The 19,376-nt window shown below is 41.5% G+C and overlaps 3 protein-coding genes across 3 annotated transcripts; 1 reads left to right on the top strand and 2 right to left on the bottom strand.

Annotated features, from left to right (window-relative positions):
* The first annotated feature begins 1,659 nt into the window (after nt 1-1,659).
* Nucleotides 1,660-3,397, top strand: aqp12 (aquaporin 12). The gene is made up of 3 exons (XM_083969670.1): nt 1,660-2,334; nt 2,923-3,039; nt 3,139-3,397. Exons 1-3 carry the CDS (start codon nt 1,740-1,742, stop codon nt 3,264-3,266), a joined length of 840 nt encoding a protein of 279 aa, XP_083825796.1. The 5' UTR covers nt 1,660-1,739; the 3' UTR covers nt 3,267-3,397.
* Nucleotides 3,398-3,560: 163 nt separating this feature from the next.
* Nucleotides 3,561-6,644, bottom strand: rpp21 (ribonuclease P subunit p21). The gene is made up of 5 exons (XM_083969672.1): nt 6,518-6,644; nt 6,281-6,381; nt 4,902-4,984; nt 4,579-4,713; nt 3,561-3,845 (listed from the first exon to the last, which is right to left on the bottom strand). The coding sequence occupies exons 1-5, from the start codon at nt 6,572-6,574 to the stop codon at nt 3,730-3,732; spliced, it is 492 nt and encodes a 163-aa protein (XP_083825798.1). The 5' UTR covers nt 6,575-6,644; the 3' UTR covers nt 3,561-3,729.
* Nucleotides 6,645-7,065: 421 nt separating this feature from the next.
* On the bottom strand, nt 7,066-19,095 carry pak2b (p21 protein (Cdc42/Rac)-activated kinase 2b). The gene is made up of 15 exons (XM_083969453.1): nt 18,858-19,095; nt 17,080-17,459; nt 16,893-16,999; nt 16,603-16,753; nt 14,055-14,086; nt 13,858-13,971; nt 13,597-13,729; nt 13,422-13,485; nt 12,576-12,624; nt 10,667-10,779; nt 10,425-10,542; nt 10,224-10,323; nt 9,928-10,124; nt 8,991-9,128; nt 7,066-8,137 (listed from the first exon to the last, which is right to left on the bottom strand). Exons 2-15 carry the CDS (start codon nt 17,267-17,269, stop codon nt 8,051-8,053), a joined length of 1,593 nt encoding a protein of 530 aa, XP_083825579.1. The 5' UTR covers nt 17,270-17,459; nt 18,858-19,095; the 3' UTR covers nt 7,066-8,050.
* Between the last annotated feature and the right edge of the window lie 281 nt (nt 19,096-19,376).

The raw sequence follows: 19,376 nt of genomic DNA, 5'->3' as shown, positions 1-19,376 counted from the left end.
CTTTTCTTTAGTTTCAGCTCACATGTTCATCCAAGTCATTTTGCCAACATCAGTAACTACTGACTATGTTTGATCTTATACATGTGAGTCCAATCACAGTAAGGGACCAATTAATAATAAGCTGTTTTAGACTTTTAACTCTTCATTTGAGACTTTATAATTATGGCCTGTGAACTAATTTGGGAAAATGCAACTTTAGCCTTTAGAAATGTTGTGTTCATTAATTCATCATATTGAAAAATAAAGCAGTTGTATATTGTTACATTATATTCAACTGCAAGATGGTGACAAAACACTTGATTAACGATGGCACCACTGTCAATTTTTGTTGTTGTATATACGTATACACAGTATTGGGGTCTTTGAAGTTTGAAGATGATCCCTCAGGCTTGGAAAGAAGTCAGTTTGTGCCTTAGTGGCTGTTTTCACATTCTAATAAGATATGCTCATGTTTTAAGTCTCATTGTAAAAGTGTGTTTGCATACACAGCAACATTCGCCTTCTGTTGCTTATTTATTGCACCTTCATTGTATTCAGTGGCCAGGCTGGTGTCATTTTGGGCAACCAACCAATCACACCACATGAGAAGTGAAAACGTGTTTTCAGATTTTTTTCTTTTTTTCTTTTTTTCTTTTACATGTAGAACCTCCTTCTGCAGCAGTTCCAGCTCTGAGTCTTCTGTGGTAAATCTCCACCTGCTGGCAGTTAACCCCAGTCACCACCTCACCACTGTAAAGGCCATGTGCAATGTTGTGTTTATTATTTTAAATAAATATTAACAACATTCTTATATGCTTTCCACTTATAGTTTTTATAGTTATATGAGATTTAACATGAGGTATACAATAGTAATAAGGCCAGCATTATTTATTATAAATGTTCCCTCTAATTTTCAAAACTCCTGAGCAGAAATTCAACTCCCCTGATGACCTCAAGCATACACAGTACGTCCACATGCTGGTGCTATGGCCTCACCTCTCTAACTCCAAATATCAATACAATTGGCTATTACTATTATGATTAATAACAGATTATTTTGACAACATTGCCTAGGCTGCTCCATATCTAGGTCAGTTACAGTTAATGATAACAAAATACAATATTGTTTTGGCAAAATAGATTTAGCATTTATTGCCATATGAACAATATGAAAAAAATAACTAACATCAAGTTGGTGTCATCAACTCTTGGCACAGAAGCATTCTTGATATGAACAGTAATAATAATTCTCAAGCAAAAACTTAAATCGTAGTTGCACTACAGACCACGATAAGGTCATACATTTCACGATTCAAAGTGCACATTAGGGAGAAATAAACAGTAAACTAGTTGGGGATATTTGAGTGTGCAACTTTTTTTGTCTTCTGGGCAAAGAGGTGGGGAGCAGTGTGCAATTGCACAATTTCTTCTTTCTTTTTTTTTACCATTAACTGAACTATCATCCCCCTCATTTATGAATCAAATAGGGGCATAGTCATTTGCAGTGGCAGGTAGGGCTGGGTTGGGCTTTGATCTAATTATAAATGATCAGTGAGTGAAGGCCAGCTCCCTGACCCGACCTTGCAGAGACCCATGTGTATTTTGGCAGGTGGCTGTGGGATAACAACCTGACGTGTCTCTGATAAGAAATGTGTCCCTGCATGTGCCACGTTGTCAAACAGACAGTGCAGATGTTGAATCAAATCCGCATTTGTTTCTTTTTTGACCAGCGAAGGGCAGGGGCTCACCTGATCTGAGCCATGTCTGGACTCAACGCATCCCTTGGTTACTTTGTGGCTGCTGTGCTTTTTGCAGCCTTAGTTCGAACGCTTGTTAAAAAATGGTCTGGTCTTAGCTTCATTTTGGAGTTTGCCTCCTCTTTCATGCTGGTGGCATGTTGGCTGGAGGTGCAGACCATCGTGGAGGTGGGTGAGTGGGCCGGGGGCCTGGGCCCCGATGTGACCCTGACCATGCTGTTTGTGGTGCTGCTGACCCACGGTGTGGTCTGTGGCGCTGCGTCAGGGAATCCCAACCTGGCCGTGCAGAGGTTCCTGCAGCTGGAGGCCAACACCTGGCCCACTCTGCTGGCTGTTGGGGCCCAGTTTGCCGGGGCCCACCTGGCCCTCCTGGCTGCCGTGTTCTACTGGGGCCTGGAGCTGACAGACATGCACATGATCAAGAATCTGATGGCTCGAGAATGCAGCACATCTCTGCAGGTCTCTTTGCTCCAGGGTTTTTTCACAGAGTGCGTTTGTGCGCTCATCTTTCACCTGGTCCATTTGAGCCTGCGACGTAGGTCTGCTCTGATCCGGGTTCCTCTCATCGCTGTCCTCCTCACATTCCTGTCCCACACAGGTAAGTCTGAGCTGAACCTTAACCCATTTTTTTTCCATCACCGCTTCGAAATTCCCTCTAGCAACAAAACTTTCTAAGTATATGGAAATGAGGGCAGGAAAAATACCAAAAGAATTGAATGTTTGAAAAGTTTGAAATGTAACAAAGTATGATGAAAACACAGGGACCAACTGGGAAATCACTGTAACAAACACACACTGGCTCAGTGTATTATTTGTTCACCCACAATATTACACAGAGAATTCAAACATTTTAAACCAAACCAGTTATTGTCTGTTTACACAACAACCTTAATCAGCTATTTTCACTCTCTAGTTCAGAGACCAGTCTTGAGTCAAGCCAGATCTGGGCTGGCTCCCAGTTTATGTAATATACACCTCTGTTTAGAACCAACATTGTTTCTTGAGCTCCATCTTAATACAAGTCATGCATATAATCATCTGCTTCCTCTTGGACCCCATAGTTACATGCAACCAAAGTGATTTGTCATACGGAGATTTTCTCTTAGTTCAGTTTTTATTGTAAATGTTTCACAGGACAACACATTGGCATGTAAGACATTTTTGTATCTGCTGTTCTATTCTCCAGCCAGGAGCTACACCTCAGCTTACATGAATCCCTCTCTGGCCTACGGCCTCACCTTCCACTGCCCTGGATTCACCACCACAGAGTATGCAGTGGTCTACTGGCTGGGCTCTTTCACTGGTAAACTATTAAATAAATTCAATATACTACATGCATTAGCTATTGGCTCTTTGAAAGGGGAACACACTATTCAAAGTGACTGTCTGTTTTTTTTTCCAGGCATGACTCTGGCTCTTCTCTTGTACATGGGCCACATCCCAAGGATTTTTGCCAAGAACCTGTTTTATTTCCAGAAGACACGTTTCAGAGTGCCAAAAGGAGACAAAGCAGAAAAGAAGAAACAGTAAAGGAAATTACTACAGTCTTCCCTTTAGCAAAGAACTTGACAGCAAAGGCTCTGGAGATACATACTTCAACTGAAGAACAAGCCTGGGTGCACAACCTAAAACATTTCACTAAAATAAAATAACTAACTGGACTTTTTTCCAGCCCTGTCTGCTGTTTTCAATTAAGACTGTGTGTCAATAAAGTTTTTTCCCTTTGTAACAAGCCCAGTTTTGCTGATGTGAGGGTCATCTGCTGGTATCTTTAAGAATGACACCAGGACAGACAGCAGAAAAAATCTATTAGATAAACAAAATGAAATTAATGAAATACAGGAGTGAAGCATTTAGCCACGATCCTCCCACTCTGTCTGGTTGTGCAAGTATCTGTCACAGTACAGCAGCACATATTAAAAACAAAAAAATAAATATTATAAAGAGAAACACATGTCATGAATATTCAGAAGTCAACAGACATGAGCTGCTGCTACGTGCCGGTGCTGCTACTCTGGGCAGCGCTGGGGTTAGAAGACTGGGAGCCCTCTGGCTCTGCTTTGTTTTGCTTCTTCTGTGTAGGCTGGTTTTTAGCAGCCTGCTCTGGATCTGTGGACAAGAATGAAGAAAAAGAATAAATATTAATTTTAAGTAAAAGTGTTGGCACTTAATTATAATTTAACAACAACTTTACCAGGGTATATACAGGAATCTTTAAGTTAATTTTAATACCTTTTTAAGACTTTTTCAAGACCTTCTCAATATTTTTCAATACCTCACCGCCACTTCAAGCTGTAACCATTTACATCAGTGACACTTTTAATGTAACAGTTTTAGTTTGTGATAAAGACTATATAGACCACTTTGATACAACAGAATTCAAAATAGGCTAGGATAATAAATAAAAGGCAAAGTTTATAAAAACTAAAAAAAAAAAAAAAAAACATTGCTCCACTCTCAAAAAACAAAAACAACAATTTTCTTTTCTTTTTTATGCACTGGTTAATCTTTGTTTTTTAATAAAATGAATAAATTCACACACTTTTACAATGTTTTTTAGGGCTCAAACTCTTGGACAGCTCATTCAGAAAAAATACCTTCAAAATTTAAGACTTTATAATGTTGTGAAAATACTTTTTAATACTTTTTAAGGGTCTTAATTTTCCCAAAATTGATTTATCACCTTTTAATACTTTTCAAGACACCGCGGATACCCTGTTTACACAATCGTATTGCTATTTAAAATTCAGTGTTTCAATGCTACATTTATATTAGAGAGATTGTAGCAGTTTCACACCACATACTTCTGTATGCAGTGTAATGTTAATGTGAGGTTTGTCACCTGGTTTCTTTTGAGGCTTCTGCTGTGCCTCAGGGCGATCTGCCCATAAGCAATAATCTGGATTATTCAGCAGTGATTTGCTCTGCCCACAGCTGAGACACTTCATCACAGTGAAGCGGGTCTTCCTCTTTTTTCCTGAGAGGGAAAATTCAACACAAAGAAGGCTGATGATTAGTGATTCAAACTGGGACAATGCTTATCCATCATACTTAAATTAACTTTATATCCCTGTAGAATACCTGATGACATCAGCATGCAATGCAAGGTAATATAGGAAATGTAAACAGCAGTAATTCTGCTGTGCCTCTCGATCACACACTTACGCCGTTGTCTTGTTGCAGCAGTCACACCAGGGATGAGTAATGTGCAGCACTTCTTGCATAATGTTCTCTTCACTGATGGGTCTCTGCAATAAAATTAACCATTAAGTGATATTGAAGACCACATGGAGAAGTGTGATTTCACTCAAGGATAAGGCTAACAGCGCCCTAAATTCATCTCGCAGTAAATAATTCCCCTGAAAAGACCAAAACCAACAATGTGTTGGTCAGTGTCTCAATACTTTCTGATTTACTCATCCTCTATCTGTGGCTGTCATCCTGAAGCATCCATTGGTTCCTACTTAAGATGGGAATCATTTAAAATGAGTCAGAAATACATAGTTTTAGTCCAATGGTAGATGTGGTATGTTTAATAGAAGCTGAACAGTTTTAAGAAAAGTTACACCAGACCAGCACAAATGAATATTTATTTGGAACTATTTTCAAGAGTGAATTTATACATAACTTGTGCTCCAAATGTGTAAACAGCAGAGGATGGTGTATGTAGGACTGACACAAATAGGCCTACATACAGCTTTGGAAAAAATTAAGAGACCACTTCAAAATGGTTAGTTTCTGATCAGTATGTGTTAAAATGAACATGTTTGTTTAATTCTATAAACTACTGACACTTTTCAGAATAAATATGAAGAGTTCATTTGCAAAAGCAGATAAGTGCCATTTTGAAAAAAATGAGCTGAGGCTTTGTAATTATTCTTTGCATAGTGTTGTTTTCAATAAAACTTGATTTTTTTTTTAGATATGTCTGTTTTGTTACATCTCAAAGTCACTCAACTTTGGTTTGACTGATATCACCTTATGTAAATAAAAAATGAAGATTCTAGAATTTTTTAAAAACGGAGTTATCTGCTTTTGCAAATGAACTCTTCATATATTCTTATTTAAAGCATTTATTCGCAGAAAATGACAAAAAAAAATGTTTACAGACCTCGAATAATGCAAAGAAAACAAGATTATATTCATTTTTAAACAACACAACACTATCTTTTAAATTAGGAAGAGTTCAGAAATCAACATTGGTGAAATAACCCAAATGTTTTTTAAACTCTTCCTCGTTAAATCTGATTTGGTTCAGGTGATGATGGACCTAATCAGTGCCTCATTCAGTGGAATGATGTGTGCTTCTGTTGAGATTCAATACTACTGGCTACTGGGGTGATTGGCTGTCAAACATGTAGATATGCTGATCTAAGAATATATTTGGAGTGGCCCCTTAATTTTTTTGTTTAAATAAAAATAAACTGTTAATTAATGAAAAAATGTGATGCATGTACTGTAAGGACTTTGGTGTGAAGCAAATGATGTAACCTGGCCTTCAAAGTAAAACTGCCAACAGCCATCACCACCTATACTTAACTTACTGTCTGAGGACTAAACGTCTCGCAACAGTCTTCTGTGTGGAACAGTAGAAACGAGCCAGCTCCACATTTTCCGGGTTTTCGGATAAAACACAATGCGCAGCCTGTGGAGGAATAAAACCGGGGAGATAAACTCATTAAGTTACTTCATCAACTCTGCTGCTGAGAGGCGGCTGCTCGCTAGCTGCATGTCGGCCACGTGATTGGCTGTTAGCATTAAGAGAACTGTCCACTGCCTACCTGGTATAAAAAGTTGAGTCTCTGATAAGCTTCCTTGTCTTTCAGTAGGTGCGTCATTACACGGCGAGGTCGGGAGAAACGGGCTCTCCGCTTCGTCCCGTCGGTGGGTGAGCTAAACTTTGAGCTACAGCAGCAGGCTGGGCTCTATGGCTGGGCTCCGCCGGTATCAACATCCGGCTCACTTCCGGGATGTTCCTCCACAATAAAAGCACACATCAAACTCACCGACAAAAACAGGAATGCTTTTGATACACGACTACAAAATAAAGATACTTGATCTGTCATACACACTCAATATAGATAATGCAGTTTTCTTATAGAACTAACACTGAAAATGAATAAAGGCTGCTATTATTTCCACTAAAAAATATATATAGTTTTATATATAGGTAACATACTGGTATGCAGGCTCTCAATTCACTGTACTGCACTATTAATGCTCATCCACAAGTTGTAATGGTTTCCCTGGTGATATCACTGCACATGAATCACTTTCACACCCAAATCACAAAAGCAAGAACAGTTGCATTTATTTCGAGTGCACAGACAAGGTTGTTAGTCATCCAGAAAAGAACAAGAAACAGTCAACAAATTGTCTTTACCAGCCTTCGACAGCTAACCAGTATGATATGGCCACTTCTTTTTTTGTCACACTAATTATTAAGTACATAATATACACATGGGAAAAGCGCATTTGTTTAGTCCAGAAGAACACAAAGGACAGATTTTCAACATACAATACTCATTTTTAATAACAATAGAGAAGAAAGTATAAACCCTGTCAATCTAACAACTTAATTTGCCTGTAAGGTGCACCTCTGGTAACCGGAGTCTAATGAAACAGGGGAAGAACTGGTACAGTAGGTCTGTCATGCATGGTAACTACAAAATCACAGCACATGTTCATGATGACAAATGCAATGAAATGTTTCCTATAAAAATCAGTGAGAGAAAACGTCCATAAAACACAGAGTCGATGTGGAAATAGCAAAGAGTGTTCACTGAATGAGACCCATTACATAACAAGAAGGGGAACAAATATGAAATTCAAGTATCAAAATAACTAAGACACTGACGAGCTGAAAAGGTAAATTACAAAGGTAGTAAAAATCATGGGAAAGGAGACATTGACACAATCAACAATACATTAGGCAACATTTTGCATTTGTTTAAGGCAGTTGATTAAAAAACACTAAACAGAACTAGGCATCTTCTTCATTCCAAGTTAAATACAAGCCTAGCCCTAACTTGTCACCAGGAGATCTGTTGTACAAAACAACTACGACTGACTCTGAAACTAAGCACTTTAGTTTGACTTGTCTTCTGACGTCTGAGTGAGAGTAGAGTTCATGGACAGCGGTGGGGTTGTGCTCTATATTTTTGGTCTTCTTCACAGTGAGGTTTGTCAGGGCTTATAAGGCTGGTGCATTAAGAGTGGCAAGTCACTCTCAGCCTATTGTCTGGCACGAAATCTAAATCATTGGCACATATCTGTGCACAGCATGGGAAGGCATGGGTAGCGAGTTTCATCGGCTAACGATTGCCCTTCATGGCCTCCTTGGCTGCCAGGATGAGAGGTGTGAGGCTGGAGAGCGGCTTCGCCAGCTTCAGGAACGGATGCTGCACGACAGGATTAAAAAAAATCAACAAAGAGAAGAAGAGTTAAAGTCTGTGTGTCAGGTTAATTCAAATCAGTTAAAGGGATAGTTCACCCAAAATTGAAATTGCACTCATTATCTACTCACCCTCATGTGGACTAAGGGCTGGGAGAAGTTTCAGAGTCCTCCGTGGCTTCTCTGAGTTACAGGGGGTCTCGGAGTAGCAGTGCATGTCCATATAACGGTTGCAAATGGATACCAACTGTCTTCGTAACAAAAAGACACACCAAAAAACATCCAAATACCTCCATGCTGCTCTTATGTAATGTCCGTCTTGTATTGAAGCCCCGAAATGCGAAATTGTGCCGAAAAAAATTAAATAAGTCAATTTTTCAAGCTTGTTTATAGCGGAAGCTCCTCTTCCCGGTTCGTCAAATTTGGAAGAACCAGGGTCTGTTCTCTTCCCAGTTCGTCCAAATATGACGAACCGGGAAGAGGAGCTTCGAGAAGCTTCCGCTAAAAAACAAGCTTGAAAAATGGACTTATTAAATTTTTTTCGGCACAATTTCGCATTTCGGGGCTTCAATACAAGACAGACATTACATACGAGCAGCATGGAGGTATTTGGATGTTTTTTGGTGTGTCTTTTTGTTACCAAGACAGTTGGTATCCATTTGCAACCGTTATATGGACATGCACTGCTACGCCGAGACCCCCTGTAACTCAGAGAAGCCACGGAGGACTCTGAAACTTCTCCCAGCCCTTAGTCCACATGAGGGTGAGTAGATAATGAGTGAAATTTCAATCTTGGGTGAACTATCGCTTTAACAGTTCAATGAAGATAAAATAATCTAAGAATAGGAAAATAAATTAACCTGCAGCAGCTCTTTGCCTCCGCCTCTTTTCTCTACATCCATTTCCAGACAACGGTTCAGGAAATCTCTGAAAACTGGAGACAGCTTCTCAGGATTCTGAAGCTCAGGTGTGCCGTTCGTGGCAATCAGGTATAATGCCTACCACAGAGGAAACATGAGAGAGAGAGAAATACAATCGCATGAGAACAAGGTATAGTCATCACAGAGTTCATCAGGTTCATCTGATTCAATACATTTTTACATTTCTTCTAACCCATCATTCACACACATCCTTAGGCCTTTTCCTATTCTACAGAACTCAATACCAGCCAAGTCTTCTGACTTCACAAAAGCCAACAACGTACTCTAACAGGTTTCTATACAGGATCTAACAGCCTCCAGGACATGCACGTCACTGTTACATCACTGCCTTCTCTTTTATTTGCATGTGTGTATGTACACATGTATAAGGAACACTAGGTAAATCAAATGTAAGAACCTGAAAAGTTCTAAGGGCATTTTGGTGAAAACTGAATTCAGTGAGCATGAGACACACACACATGAAACTGAATATTTGTGTCTGGGCAAATTCAGACTGGTTAACTCTTTAGTGACAGGCTCATTCCATGAATCAGGACAAACTCATGAGACACAGGAGTGATTGTCCCACTTATGTGATGACTCATGAAGAGTGTAATGGCCGCAGTTGTTCAGCAACTATTCTGAAGTCAGACACAAACAAATCATTGATCAGAGAGTCGCTTATTATTTTTGCTTCTTTACATTAAATCACACCCCAAAACAATTGTATTGTTAGACTTCTGCTTCAGCTTCTGGACCTTTGAACCTGATTTCAGACCAGATGATTTAACTGTGAGAGGCTCAGTCAAATGTCTACAACACATCCTGGCAGCTACATCCGTCTTCACTGAGAAGACTGAACATGCTTTTTACTCACTCGTAGTGGGTTCTCGTTCAGGTACGGAGGCTCTCCTTCAACCATCTCAATGGCCATGATACCCAGTGACCAAATGTCTACTTTGGGCCCGTAAGCCTTCCTGGTCACCACTTCAGGAGCCATCCAGTAAGGCGTGCCCACCATGGTGCTACGTTTGCTCTGCTCTGGGGTGATCTGGGCACAGAAGCCAAAATCGGCTGTGGAGGACATGGAGAAGAGTAAATACACGGTAACAACAAAACACCGCAGTCATCTACATTTATCGGGCAGCTGATAGCAGCCACACAGGGACTTACTCAGCTTGACGGAGCCATCCATCCCGAGTAACACGTTGTCACTTTTGATGTCTCTGTGGATGACTTGGTTCGCATGCAGGAATTCCAATGCTTGTAAACACTGTGGAGATAAATGGGAAGAAAAAAGGGAAAAGTTGATGAGTATTTTTTTTTAGGTTATTATTTCTTTCATGTGACCTGTGATGTGAGTGTGGAGTTCACCTCTCGGCAGACAGCAGCTATCTGGGCCTCATCCATACAGGTCTCTGTAACCACATCCGTCAGCGAGCCACCGGCCAGGTACTCCATCACCACAAACAGCTCCTCCCCCATCAGGAAACTGACACGTGCAATGTGTAATACATGGGATGGTTACAGAAGAGGACACTCCACATCAAATCTGAGCAGGATTTTGTGATTATTTATTCTATGCTGTCAGATTGCAGGTCTACTTTCACCCCTACCTGTCTAAAAAGTTGACAATGTTGGGGTTCTTTAACTCCTTCATCACTAGGATCTCGTTGATGATCAACTCCTTCTTCGGCTGCTTTTGTAGGTTGATCTGTTTAATGGCAACCTGTAGAAAGGCAGCAAGAGACCACATATTCACAATTACTGCAATTCTTAAACATTACCATAATTCATTTTTAATCTGCTTTCTGTGATTCTTCCTCAACTGTATGGTAAATTAAAGGTCCAGTGTGTAAAATGAGGGGAAAACCGTGACATCTAGCATTCAGATTCTAGATTGCAGACCCCTCCTGTTGGCAAAGTGACGGTGGACAAAAAGACAAAAAAACTTAGTCGTCTTCCACGACTGGGAGTGTTTCAGGAGCATGGAGCGATGAGGTGAAGATCTAAACCATATTACGATATGTCTGCTGTTTCCTCCTCCTCCTTTTCTTCCACGTTTTTCTTCGTTGGTTTATTTATGCAAACTATAAATGAACCAACTAAGCCCGAACTGCTGGATTTTCCGTTCAGGCTGCCGTACAAACATGGCAGCGCAGGATGGCGACATAAGAGAATAATTATAAGGCTACAAAAACCAAATTAATTTATTTCATAGCAATTATACACAAATATATTCATGGGTAGTATATTCAGATTTTGTCAATAAACCTTGACAAATATTACACACTGGACCTTTAAGTTTATTATCAAGCATCAACTCTTACGTGCAGATTGTTTTTGAGTTCATAATAAAGCTTGTATGATTTATTTTGTCCCAGTTAACTCATTGAGTGCCGCGCTCCTTTCCAAAGTTTTAGTCAAGTGTACCGGCAATTTAGACCATTTTTGACTTTTTATGTAGAGCCATAGTGTATTCTATATTATTGCCACCAACACATACTGTGGCTCAATTGAAAGGTTTAACTTTATGCTTCAAATGACCACAAACCGTTTGTTTCTACGTGCCTCCGTTCCTGAGAAAAGTCAAGCTAAACATGGCTGGGTTTCACCAAAATCCCTCCTTTTTTTCTAGAAAAGGAGATAGAGCGTCTTTTATGAAAGGTGCGCTGTTTGTGTCTGTCGCTCTTCTGACACTCGCATTTCTGGATCAAAGGGCTCGTGTAAGATAAATATATACAACAATTGTTGTTCTATTCACAAAACCACCATCGGGGGCGGGGGGGGGCCACTAAACAACAATAACACAGACGCACCGTGCCGTGTCACAGCCTCTCGCCACGGAACGTGAGGGTCAGTCGGCCACAGCGGCTCGCGAACACCGCCCCACCGGTGGTCACGGTCCTTCTGTGGTACGGGTCGGTGATGCCGGTCTGCTTTGGTCCAGAGACCATCAGATTTTACCGCGGGAGGACTTTGGGGAGGACACGGTGTTGCTCCAGATGAAGACCGGGCGGACAGTCGGCTGAGAGCTTCCTGTTTCTGCTCCGAGCTGCTGGAGCAGCTGGAGCAGCTGGAGCAGCAGCGCAGGTGAGAGCAGAGCAGCAGCGGAGCAGCTGCGCTGCATCTGCGCTGCATCTGCATGCAGAACTCCGTTTGCAGAAGCCGAGTTATGATAAAAACTTCCACATCATGAGCTGTCATGTGACTTTGATCGTCATCTATTTCAGTTCTCCTCGTCGTAGAGTCCCCAAATTTACATATAATGTGTATTAAAGTGTCTATTTTCATAATTTAAAAAAAAAAGCAAAAAACGAAAAATTTCGTTTTTGACACTCAACGCATGGGAACGAAAAACGAGAAATTACGTGGTTGGCACTCAATGAGTTAACATCAAACTGTCCTTCAGGTACAAATATTAGACGCTGCAGTATTTCAGTGTGAATTACAATATGTCTGCAACTCCACCGGGTCACTGCTTAGTGTTACAGTCTCCACATCCCCTTCTCACCCCTCACTCACCTCTTGTCCTGTGGCGACATCGATGGCTGTGAACACGGTTCCTGATGCCCTGTCCAGACAATAAGACCAGTTTACTTCAATGCACATTTAAACTGACAGTCCAGTCAAAGTAGAGACCATGTTGCAAAAGCATTACACCAGCCGTGATGTTCAAACTCTTAAATGCTCTACTCATTAACATGGGTTGGATGACAGCCGTGCTCAGACTTAGTCTTCATTTTGATCTCAACTTCACACATATTAAGTTTCACGGCTGTTCTTGGGGGATGTGTCGCCATCATGGTGACAAGATCTGTCTACATACAGACATAGAAAGACTGACAAGGCACTCAAAACCTCCTCTGTGGTAGTTCCTGTTACAGCAGCTGTCATCCAGTGGAGGTGTGACATAACACTGTTTCTGAGCAGTAAACCAAAACACCAAATGCAACTGTGGATAACATCATATGATTGAGCCTAACAATGCCTGCTGAAAAGCACCTTGACGCTACACAACACTACGAAAAATGTTGTGTGCACCGATGAACTCAAGGCTTACTGTTTGCACAACAACATGATATCATGTTCACCTGCTTCAGGAGAAGCTGAGTGATATAGACCAGAACTTCAACATAAATCTACAGTCAAACTTGTTTCCCAGTCAGAGCCCAGAACTAATCAAAGTGCTGAAGAACATGTCTGAGCTGAAGCAGCTCTAAAGGGAAGAACAGTTCAAACAATGAGCAGCTCTGATCAGCAGCTAGTGAAGCTGGTTTCAGGTTAGAGGAGGTTCAACCAGCTATTAATTCAAAGGCTCCGCTTACTGTTTCCACTCAGTCTACAGACAAATGATGGATCTTCACTCACCCCTGACCAATTTTTTCATATCGAGTGTACTTCTTCTTGGGATCTCCAATGCTGACGATGGTTCCTGTAAGCCACAAACCACCACGAGGAGTATGAGGAAATACCAAATGTAAGAGGCAGAAGTCATATAAGGAGCTGAGTTCTATAAGATTAATGAACATGATGAATTATTTACTCAGTTTGTCCATGATCTCCTCATCAGACATCTTGCCCTTCTTCTTCTGTCTGTCTGCAGCCTTGGCAGCCGTATCTCCGTCAGGACACGTGCTTGGAGCGGGGATGGGGTCGATGACAGAGCGAGTATACACCTGTGCATCGCGACAAAACAATAACCAAAGACATGTGAAAATCAATATGAGTTAATCACACAGGAAGTGGAATCTCAACATTTTACAAACATAATTATGATGATGTCGACTTGTAGTGGGTCACTTACACTCTTTGTGTGTTCTGGTCGTGGTGCCACAATAGGAGGAGGGGCTTCATCATCGTCGTCATCATCAATGTCTTTGATATTTGGAGATGAGGGTTCGGTGCCTTTTTTGGCAGGCTAATTCATAATGAAAAAAACTGTTACTACAAGCAGTTTGTTAGACAATTGAAAAGTTTCTCTTAAGTCTGAAAAGTACTTACAGACTGAGGCCCTGGAGTGAATGCATCTTTTTCTGAGAATGAAAAAACAAAAGAGTATATATTATAGTTTATTTTAAAAAACACGGTCACTAGTCATGGGCCAGTGTGAGATTGTGACGGTAGGATAACATATATGTATAGCGATGCTGGATTTATCGCTCTGTACTACTATCAATAATATATATTTTTTAATGCTGGTATATACAACACACAAAGAAAAAATGTGCAACATGTCTCTCACACAGGCCTATACATTATACAGCATACAGGCTGCTTACTTTTTTAGTTTGTAACAATTGGCTGCTGGGCCTGTGGACAGGCAGAGCTGATTAAATATCGTCTTATACACGTTCACGTTGTGCAGGTTGAACAGGTGTATTGACCTATGTAGGTGCATGACTGACACACACACACACACACAGAGCGAGGGCAGGGACTCCACAGACTATACGCAGAGTTAGGGGGAAAATACATATTTTTAATACTGAGGAGCAGAGATCTTCTCTCAACACAAACTGACCTGATTAACTCTCTAACTCTGACCCCTTTGTGTTAAAAATTTGTTTCACTGACAGACACAATACATCACACACACAACTATGAATTCCTTGAAACCAGCCAGTGACGACTGGTCACAGATTAAAGCAAGTATTCTCAAAGGGGTTAATTTGAGGGCTAACACATACATACCTGTATTGATAAACTCTGTTTATCAATACAGTATTACATGAGGTAATAATTAACCTACATCTATAATAATGGTGATGTTCTTTATTTTCACTTTTTCTGGCACAACCTATCAAATTTTCAGAAAAGCAAGGGTTTTCCTTTTTATACGCACATCAGGCTGTCTTGATGGTCAGGGCAATAAAAAATGTCATAGAAAAAAAGAGAAGGTATGCCCGCACACACTGGTAGTAGGATATCACAGTGACTTTATTTGCACACTAACGTTTTCGACCGTGTGGTCTTCTTCAGGTGCTAACAAAACAAAAGAACGCTCACATCTATATCATCTATGTATCAATGATTTTTATTAATATGTGATGTTGGTTGTTTATGCATTTGTATCCATTTTGGATTATATACACGGTTTTTATTCTTTCTCTCATGATGCTGAAAATGTTTACTACAAATGGGTTCCCACTGATCATATATGTGATTGTGTGTTTACCTTAGGCCAATTGTCGAATGATAGTGTATGGTGGTGTTTTCTATATTTGAAAACATTTTCTACATTTAAGAATTGTTTAACTTTTCCACTGGTTAACACAGTGAGACGACTTCGGGCTGGAGGATGTGCCCCTCACCTTCAGGTTTGCCCCTTTTCACTCAATTGGACCGTACATCAACACACCTGTGACCTATGTGGTCCATGTTCCTCCTCTATATATAGATGTGAGCGTTTTTTTGTTCTGTTAGCACCTGAAGAAGACCACACGGTTGAAAACGTTAGTGTGCAATAAAGTCACTGTGATATCCTATTACCAGAGTGTGCGGGCATACCTTCTCTTTTTTTCTACAACCTATCAAATTAACACCACTTTAAAGAGACCCTGAGGAGTTTTCTTTTGGTTATAAAAGAGTCTTATATTAATGTGGATGAATCTACGTTACCCACACTTGTTAATGGGTCCGCTTTAGATAAATATATCGTTTTGTCTTTGTATTCGTTTTGATATTATTATTTAGTGGTCGACTCGCCCAGCATTTCCTACTTTTAGTTTCCCGGACGCTGCCTGGCCGGTCATCGGAATAACGCTGGTTGGCATCGTTTATGGTCGGAACTACGACCTGGTTGGAACCTCCGACTTTCATTTTTTATTAATGAAAACACATCGCTTTTGTCCGTCTTGCGCCGGTCCAAGAATTTCACCATGTGTGCAGAGGCTCATGGGAAAAACACTTCACTTTCCAGAACTCCTCATAGTCCCTTTAAGCCAGGAACACACCGGCCCGACCGTCGGGTGTCGGGTTGCGTCGGACGTCGGGAGAGTAGACTCGTCGGGTACTGATTGGCTGTGTGCTAGCTATAGCGATTCTGATTGGCGGCGCCCTAGTGAATCAGCGCAGTGTGTGGGAGGGGCGGAAGTGACCATAGTAAACAAACGGTGCGGTCTCCTGCGATGTCTTCAGGCAATAACGAGCCCGAGAGCAGACAACGCGACCATCAGCTCAGCCGGAGTGATCATTTTGCTGCCAAGCTTTGTTTTCTAAAACGTCCAAAACGTCTTCTCAAAACTAATAACAAGCTAATGTTGTGTGCACTTTGTTTTTAATCTCGGCACTTCCAGTTTTCATGTTTGGGATTACTGGCACGAGACTAGTGCTGCCCGTTGTTAGGGAGACTTTGCATCTCGCGCAAGCGCAGAACGTACAGGCTGCTGCTGTGCAGTCGGCACTAGTCGGGGCGGTGTGTTTCACTGCTTCCTCTTTCCCAACTGTGTCCGACTCGTCGGACCAAAGGTCATCGGGGTCGGGTCGCGTCGGGGCGGTGTGCGGGGGCCTTTAAAGAGAATCTCAATCCACTGTCTAACCAGTGTCTGACCTGAAGATGAGAAGCTGAGGTACTTCTGACGACCGTTGCCCGTGGAGTCGTAGAACTTGAGAACGTCTAGCACGGCCTGTGGGTTTTTCTTCTGCTCTGACTTGGTGATGTTTGAGGTCTGGAGTAGTCGAGCCCATTGCTCTGGCATACCCTGTGTATGAGAGACATTTCACAGAATGGTGCAGAGTAAGATGTGGTGTACGTACGTGTGTCAAACAGTCAAAAGAGAAAAGTAAACCACACAAGTGTCAAAACATCATCCGTGAGAATGACAGAGAGTGAGAACTCACAGTGAACTCCCCTGTGACAGCATCAAAACCAACGTGTATGGTGTGTTCAAAGTCTGAAGGTGGTGAGATTTCTGGTCGCTCTTTGTCTTTGTCTTTCTTTCTGCCCCCTGAGAGTAAACACATCATTACTGAAATGATCCCAACACTTCTACAAACAAGTTAAAAGTCAAAATATTCTTTATCTTACCTTTTTCAGCCCCGGAGAAGATAGAGATGATCTTGTTGCGAGGTTTCTTCTCTTCAGGAACAGAGGGCAGTGGTTTGGAGCTGTGGTTGGCTGAGAGCGAGTCTTTACCAGAGCTGGTGCTGAAGATGGTACTGCTAATTCTGACCGGAGGGGCAGGGGGTTTATCCTCAGGGTCTCCGTTATCACACATTGCCTATAATGTTTTTGTGAGACTGGCAGGGCTAACGGGGTCAGGGGAACGACGACGGGTGATGTCGGAGAGGGTGGAAAACAGACAGGGAGCGAGGCAGCGCTCACATCAGCATGAAGCACAGGTGCGCTCATGCACTGCACTACTGCTGAAGATGACGCCAGAGGAGACGGGCAGCACCAGGCCGTACCTGAAAGACACCAGACATTAGTGTTGTAGCACTCCAGACCGGTCTTGAGACCACATTTTTAAAGTCTTGGTCTTGTCTCGGTTGGATTTTTTTTCTCAAGACCACAGCTGCAGTGACACGTCACTCGCTCACTTTGTAATGTAATCCAGTAACTTTTTTTTTAAGTATCTGCTTGTGTGTAACCATCTGAAAAACTTGGACCAGTGTCAAAAGGGTCAGTCTTCAGCAGGTTCTGTGCTGTGTTATTCTGTTCAATCCAAACTTTGTTTCAATGAAATATGTAATAGATTTTATATAAAATGATCTTTTCCTTTTAACTGAGGAATAATGTAAATATCAAACAACAATTATTATGAGTACTGGTACTGAATACAGTAATGGTCTTGAAAATGGCCTCGCATTGGTTTGGTCTCGGACTTGATCTTGCCCCCCTTTGGTCTTGGTCTTGACTTGGTCTTGACATCCTCAAAGTCTTGGTCTGCTCTGGTCTTGGTCTTGATTTAGTCTCGGGTTAGGTGGTCTTGACTACAACACTACCAGACATTGATTAGACCAAAAACATAGTCACAATAACAGCAGGGTGAGAAATAATCAGTAGCTAGCTACCTCCTAACAAAAACAACATGTTGACATGCAAAACACAGCAGACACTGAAATGTTTCTATCTCCCACAAACTGGGATCAACATTAAGAAATCTGTACACGGGGTTGAACTGAAGCACAGTGGAAATGACTGTACTCACAAACACATTATGATAATATCAACCTCATAAAGGGGATGAGAGCTGGAACTAAAACGTTTAAGCAACAAAGAGGTTTCCTCCGAGACTGTGGTGACAGTCTGTAAAGTGCTGACAGTCCTTTCTGCGGCGTAGTTTCTTTTACAGTCTGAGGACTAAAAGTGGAGTCGAGATGAGACTCAAGCAATAATGCAAGTTGCTTTTCTCCCGGTGCACTTGATACATACACGAAAAGCTGACACCGCGTTGCTTCTTCCTAAAATCCAACATATCAATGTCAAGTTTGGCCCATTATATTTCGCGTACTTCGGTATTTAAAGCCACAATACCTGTTGAAAAGTGTCCTTCAGATATGTAACAACCGGGGCGGCTAGCAGGCTAACGCTAGCGCCGACTACTTGGCCAACAAGTGTTAGCAAGCTACATGCTACCGTTAGCACGATATGCTAACGTTACACTTCACGTTTCCAGCCCCAACAGATGAGCGCTAAGCGTCCAGCTAACACTAACTAGCCGACGGCCGAAGTTATGTGGTTCCCCTCGGGTTAACTAAATTAGTCCCACTGAGACACGACTCGGGCACAATTTAATAGGCTGTAAAGTATCAAAGCATTAGGTGCAGATGTGTTTTATGTACAGCCAGGCTAACGGAGCTCACCGGAGAGTCCACAGCAGCTCAACTTGATGAGGACTTGACTCCTGGACGATCCTCGACGGTCTCAAGAAATGTCTGTAAATCCCGTCAAAAGTACTTCCTCGGGGACATGGGGCCTTACTGGTTCACGTCGCCTACATATAACTTAGTGGAAATGTGAAGACCGCTATTTACAATTCAACTTTTCTTCTTCTATCTTCTCAGCCCCTGGATAATTCCGCTATGGCGAAGGGGAAGCGGAACTACCGACCCAACCCTTTGCCTATTCACTAATGTTTCAAATGAATGGTGTGTGAAGTTTGTCTGCTGTCTGAGAGAGATGAGCTATTACAGCCCGTGTTTAAACTCCCCCTTTGATGATAGAAAAACCTCTAATAACACCACAGAGGGAATAGTAAATTAAATGTAATGTTGCCCAACATTAAGATAGTTCAGCATCTATAGTAAAGAGGAGGCTCATTATACACAGAGAAACAGAGTATAAACCCAGGCACTGCTGAATAACCTTTGAAAATATTATGT

This window comes from Trachurus trachurus (assembly GCF_905171665.1).
Source record: "Trachurus trachurus genome assembly, chromosome: 4".
NCBI classification, from domain to species: Eukaryota; Metazoa; Chordata; class Actinopteri; order Carangiformes; family Carangidae; genus Trachurus; species Trachurus trachurus.
This window is presented reverse-complemented; position numbering and strand designations above follow the sequence as displayed.

Bases quoted from the DNA above. Each gene is read 5' to 3' on its own strand.
- aqp12 (XM_083969670.1), top strand. From the start codon at position 1,740: ATGTCTGGACTCAACGCATCCCTTGGTTACTTTGTGGCTGCTGTGCTT. The intron at 2,335-2,922 runs GTAAGTCTGAGC...TCTATTCTCCAG, and splicing joins CACATTCCTGTCCCACACAG to CCAGGAGCTACACCTCAGCT. The intron at 3,040-3,138 runs GTAAACTATTAA...TTTTTTTTCCAG, and splicing joins CTGGCTGGGCTCTTTCACTG to GCATGACTCTGGCTCTTCTC.
- rpp21 (XM_083969672.1), bottom strand. From the start codon at position 6,574: ATGACGCACCTACTGAAAGACAAGGAAGCTTATCAGAGACTCAACTTT. The intron at 4,985-6,280 runs GTAAGTTAAGTA...ATTTTATTGCAG, and splicing joins AGACGTTTAGTCCTCAGACA to AGACCCATCAGTGAAGAGAA. The intron at 3,846-4,578 runs GTGACAAACCTC...TCTTGTCCACAG, and splicing joins GAAGCCTCAAAAGAAACCAG to ATCCAGAGCAGGCTGCTAAA.
- pak2b (XM_083969453.1), bottom strand. From the start codon at position 17,269: ATGTGTGATAACGGAGACCCTGAGGATAAACCCCCTGCCCCTCCGGTC. The intron at 10,780-12,575 runs GTGAGTGAGGGG...GCCTTTCTACAG, and splicing joins ATGTCGCCACAGGACAAGAG to GTTGCCATTAAACAGATCAA. The intron at 10,543-10,666 runs GTAGGGGTGAAA...TGCACGTGTCAG, and splicing joins ATTGTCAACTTTTTAGACAG to TTTCCTGATGGGGGAGGAGC.